We start from the raw sequence: 5628 nt of genomic DNA, 5'->3' as shown, positions 1-5628 counted from the left end.
ATGGTGGTGGCGGTGAAGAAGCCCAAGACCTTCCAGGTGGTCTTCAGCGACCCCAACAAGGCCTTCTACTGCAGCGGGGACAAGGTGTCTGGGAACGTGGTGCTGGAGGTGCTGCAGCCCTGCAGGATGTCCCGGCTGCGGCTGGAGGCGGCCGGCTGCGCCCGTGTGCACCACGCCAAGGGCAAGCAGGGCCAACAGGAAGTGGAATACCTGAAGTACGAAGAGGAGCTGCAGCTGGGCGAGCTGGCCCGAGGTGAGGAGAGAGGAAGAGGAGGAGGAAGATAGATGGGAGGAGGGGGGAGGGAGGTTTCTGCTGCAGGAGAAAACTGGAAAAAAAAATCACCATTTAATTAACAAAAACCACTGGAACACTGGGGGAAAACATGAGGAGAAAAACCAGAAAATTACCCTTTCACCAAAAAATATGACCTGGAAATGTGTTTAAGACAAGAAAACCACATTTCTAAACATTAAAGTTGTATATAAGCACGTCAGATGAGTGATGCTGGATCCGAGTCCTCGTGTTTAAATACCTGTGCAGGCCGACAGGCCGTGCATGTGATTTGCTGCATAGCACCAATTTAAAAATTAAATCACCCAGAAAAGCAGCAGTTCATGCTTTCCTTTACTAAAAACAGCCAATCAGATCACAGCTCACATGTCTCCTATATCCTCCTCAGATTCTGATGGCTGCTTCCTGCTGCAGCCTGGAAACACATACCACTTCCTGTTTGGGTTCGAGCTGCCGCCTCCTGGGTGAGTGACACGACACGCTGACCAATCAGCCTGGACCGAGTTAATCCAGAAAACTCTTTAACATCCAGAAAGCTCTTTAACATGAAAATGTAGGCTCTGAATATCACACAGTATACAGCTGTCATTCCAGAAATATCAATACAGCATCAGAATCAATATCAGTTATCAGTTTTGGCATCAGCAGAGCAGGGAGATGTTCTACCCCCAGGGGGCGCCGTAGAGGCTCAAACTGGGCTAAAGAGAGTCAAGTGAACAGCGGTCAATGGGACTTTGAGCGTGATCTTTAACCTCGCCGATGCCTCGTCTCTCCGCAGGCGGCTGGTGTCGTCCTTCAAGGGGAAGTTCGGATACGTCCGCTACTACATACGGGCGGTGATGGAGGCACCTTCCCAGAATGCTTTGCAGTGTGAGAGGGAGTTTGAGGTGGAGGAGCCGCTGGACGTCAACACACCCGACCTGCTGGTACGATACACCAGAGAAACAAATCACCAGAAAATTAGCACAAATAACCCAAAAACAGAAAATTAACAACCCCCCCCCCCTCCAGGCTCCTGCGGCGGGCTCCAAGCAGAAGAAGGTGACCATCATGTTCATCCCGGACGGCCAGGTCTCCATCAGCGCCCAGATCGACAGGAAGGGGTTCTGCGAGGGCGAGGAGATCAGCATCAACGCCAAGTTCGAGAACTCCTGCTCCCGCATCGTGGTGCCGAAGGCCGCCATCGTCGCCAAGCACACCTACCAGGCCAACGGGCGCATCAAGGTCGGGAACCGCTGACCGCTGACTAGATAGAAATAAGACGAGATTGTACTGATCCATGTCGTGAAACCGGGTCATTGACAGAGTAGAGACAGGAACAGAGCGGTGGTGTCGGTAGAAATGTGCTGAGTCATGAATTCCGTCTTGTCTTCAGGTCCTGAGGCAGAAACTGTCGGCGGTTCGGGGAAACCACATCATCTCAGGGATGTGCGACATGTGGCAGGGAAAAACCATCCGGGTGCCCAAACTGAAGCCGTCGCTGGTGGGCTGTGACATCATCAAGGTGGACTACGCCCTCATGGTGAGTCACAGGCTGATGATGTCACCTGGAGCTGATGGAGACAAGCTTTCAGATATCCTAAAAACCTCAGCTCACTTTCAGAACAGCATTTATATCGTAAACCTCAGCTAAAGTTCACTGTGAAACTCTGTCTTTTAAATTCTGATTGGCTAATCCGGGGTTAAAATGTTCCCCTCAGCTCTACCTGCACATCCCCGGCAGCGACAAGCTGATCCTGGAGCTGCCGCTGGTGATCGGGACGATCCCGTTCAGCGGTTTTGGCAGCCGGACGAACAGCATGAGCAGCCAGGCGGAGTCTCTGAGCTCGCCCTCGGCCAGCTGGGCCTCCTTCCCCTCGGCACCGCCCAGCTACAGCAACATCCACCGCGACCTGCGCGTCGACAGCATGCCGCTGCTGGACGACTACGACGGCGAGGAGGAGGAGGAGGGGCTCTTCATGCGAGCACCAGAACACCATTACCCTCCACCCCCTGCCTACTCTGAGGTGAGGAGCTACACCATGCCAGCTCTGCCTTAACGAAGACCCTGGTCTTAACGAGGTCTGGCCTTAACGAGGTCTGGGCCGCTGTGAAGTCAGCAGTCTTCTATTGATTTCACCTGACTGCTTTGTCAAATATTTATTTGGTTGCTTTCCTGGAGGTCTGGTCTGGGCTTTTTTTAGATCAACTCTTAAGTTAAAACGAGGTCTTGGTATTAACGAGATCACCTCCAACCTTTAATTAACAGGGCCTGGGCTGTAACGAGGTTACTCATGTCTCATGACACATAGTCTGGGCCTTTTTTTTTTTTTAGATCATCTCCAGGTCTAAATGAGGTCAGGCCTCAACAACATAAACTCTAACCTTTAACTGAGCCAGCAGTCCTCTCTTGTCTCTTATATGTTTGGCGTCTTTATGGAATCTTGTTCTGTTGAAAAGCGCCAATAAAAGCAGGTAGACGGTTAGATGGTTGAGATGGTTTTAAGGTGTCTGTCTGTCACATACTGACTCCTGTCTGGTTCTGTTTGATGTCTGTTGGCTGCAGGTTAATTAAGACATCAGCAGAGGTCGGGTCGTCCAGGTCTCCTGAACCACCAGGAACCAGAACCTGTTTGAGCTGCAAGAAGAAGAAACTGCAGCAAACGTTTGTGAAGACTGAAGACTTCCTGGTCCAGAGAGCCTGACTTCCTGTCCGTCATGGGTTCGTCCAGACGCTGTGCAGCTGCTGGTCGTTCCTCCTATTCATTCCACAGCAGCTCCGTGCCGACGGGCGCCGAGCTCTCAGGCCTGATGAGACCTGATCTCAGGTCTGCTGAGGCCTCAGCTGTGTGTTCAGTATTACTTTGCACTTTCTAGACTTCATCGTGTTGTGAACTCATGTTTTCTAGTGTTTATTCTAGATGTTTCTGGGCTCGGCTCAGTGCTGTTACAGTGAGATGAAACTGTATATTTTTTACTCTGTAAATAAGAATGCACCATTTTGTATATGATGCCCTCTGGGCTTATTTTTGTATTCAGAGAATAAATCATTTAATTTCAACATTACCTCAGTCTTTGCTCTTTATTTACCTTTATTTACCTTCTAATTGTCCAGTCATCACAAAGATCCTGTACATCAGAGACATATTAAAAAGAGAGGGATACCATAGCACATAGACAGTGATATTATAGTACATAGACATATCGTACATAAAGAAGGGTATTACAGTACATTGAAGGGTATTACAGTACATAGAGAGGGGTATTACAGTATGTAGAGGGGTATTACAGTTTGTCGAGGGGTATTACAGTACATGGAGGGGGTATTACAGTATGTAGAGGGGTATTACAGTTTGTCGAGGGGTATTACAGTACATGGAGGGGTATTACAGTATGTAGGGGGGTATTACAGTACGTAGAGGGGTATTACAGTACATAGAGGGGTATTACAGTATGTAGAGGGGTATTACAGTGCGTAGAGGGGGTATCACAGTACATGGAGGGGTATTACAGTACATGGAGGGGGTATTATAGCAGGGCTGCAGGGCAGAAAGCCTCATCACAAAGACGTGGCTCTGGTCTGCAGAGATGTGGAAGAAAGTGCTGAGTCATCCTTGGCCATGGCCCTCTGGCTCTGCTCTGCCGCTGGTCGTCTGACTCTGCTAATCCATACACACTTACCCTGACTCAGCACCTTCATCCTGCTGAAACACTGTCGCTCTGTCAGCCTGTCGCTCTGTCAGCCTGTCGCTCTGTCAGCCTGTCTGTGTGTCAGCCTGTCGCTCTGTCAGCCTGTCTGTGTGTCAGTCTGTCGCTCTGTCAGTCTGTCGCTCTGTCAGTCTGTCTGTGTGTCAGTCTGTCGCTCTGTCGTTCTGTCAGTCTGTCGTTCTGTCTGCCTGTCGCTCTGTCGTTCTGTCAGTCTGTCGTTCTGTCTGCCTGTCGCTCTGTCAGCCTGTCGCTCTGTCAGTCTGTCTGCCTGTCGCTCTGTCTGTGTGTCAGTCTGTCGTTCTGTCTGCCTGTCGCTCTGTCTGTGTGTCAGTCTGTCGTTCTGTCAGCCTGTCGTTCTGTCTGCCTGTCAGTCTGTCGCTCTGTCTGTGTGTCTGTCTGTCTGCCTGTCAGTCTGTCGCTCTGTCTGTGTGTCTGTCTGTCTGCCTGTCAGTCTGTCGCTCTGTCTTGCTGTGTTGGTGGTTCCTCCCCCCTTGCCAGCCACAGTTTGACTTGGGGTCAACCATGTGTGTGGGGGGTGGGGCGTGTCAGTGGGAGTGGCCTTTCAGCATCACTGGTGCAGGTCAGCCCGGCCCTCCACCTCAGCCACACCACCTTTCATAAGCCATGACCCGTGTGTCACAGAGCCTGGAGGGAAGTGGTTTTTCATTGGTGTAGGCTGGCCCCGCCCACCACCACTTGGCCACACCTTGTATTAACCCATCCAATCATATTATATCTGATCTTTGATCAGATATAATATGATTTTGGGTTATGGGTTTGTGATATGGAACAGAAAACTTCACTTACTGCACCTTTAAAGCTGAACCATGTAAAACAGCTGACCTTTTGTAAGTTGAGTCTAAACAGTCCTCACTTCAGCCAACCCTTGGCAATTGTTCATAGTGTGTGTGTGTGTGTGTGTGTGTGTGTGTGTGTGTGTGTATGACATCTTCCAGTAGCTGGACCAATTGACTGGCATCAGCTGTGTGTGTGTGTGTGTGTGTGTGTGTGTGTGTGTGTGTGTGTGTGTGTGTGTGTGTGTGTAACTGGGTGAAAGATCATTTGGCAGACTGGCTATCAGAAATAACACTGGTTTTGTGTGTGTATGTGTATGTGTGTGTGTGTGTGTGTGTGTGTGTGTGAAACCTAACTCTGTTGTTTACTGCGCTGCAGCTGTTCACATCCAAACCTCCAAATGACAGACAGAGAGAGAGACAGAGAGAGAGACATGCAGTGTGTACAGAGGGAGATCAGTCTCACTTTATGTAAGACAGGTGGGTCGGTTTCAGGGCAGAAACAGGTCAGAGTCAAAATGTGGATCATCACACACACACCGGCTGACTGGCACCCTGCAGCCAATCACAGCCTCCAAGCAGCACAGCACTGACCAATGAGGAAGAAGAGAGTACTCGTGATCACAGAGAGGACTAGAGAGAGAGAGAGAGAGAGAGAGAGAGAGAGAGTGTGTGTGTGTGTGTTAACATCAGCTGTAATCTGATTCAACATGAGACAGACTGATGAATGTACAGCAGCTATATATGTGTGTGTATATAAATATCTCCAAAAGTAGAAACAATTTCTGCTCTGGCGACATGCACTGCGCTGCTCCTGTAGAACAAACTAAACTAATAAACTAAACTAATAACCTA

General features: G+C 49.7%; 1 protein-coding gene across 1 annotated transcript; it reads left to right on the top strand.

The window, feature by feature from the left end:
* Nucleotides 1-3331, top strand: LOC115374098 (thioredoxin-interacting protein-like). Its single transcript, XM_030072851.1, has 7 exons — nt 1-253; nt 681-756; nt 1071-1218; nt 1304-1516; nt 1668-1814; nt 1993-2298; nt 2838-3331. The coding sequence occupies exons 1-7, from the start codon at nt 1-3 to the stop codon at nt 2844-2846; spliced, it is 1152 nt and encodes a 383-aa protein (XP_029928711.1). The 3' UTR covers nt 2847-3331.
* The last annotated feature ends 2297 nt before the right edge of the window (nt 3332-5628 follow it).

This window comes from Myripristis murdjan, chromosome 16 (assembly GCF_902150065.1).
Source record: "Myripristis murdjan chromosome 16, fMyrMur1.1, whole genome shotgun sequence".
In the NCBI taxonomy this organism is placed as follows: domain Eukaryota; kingdom Metazoa; phylum Chordata; class Actinopteri; order Holocentriformes; family Holocentridae; genus Myripristis; species Myripristis murdjan.
The sequence above is the reverse complement of the archived record's forward strand: the minus strand, read 5'-3'. Positions and strand labels throughout refer to the sequence as shown.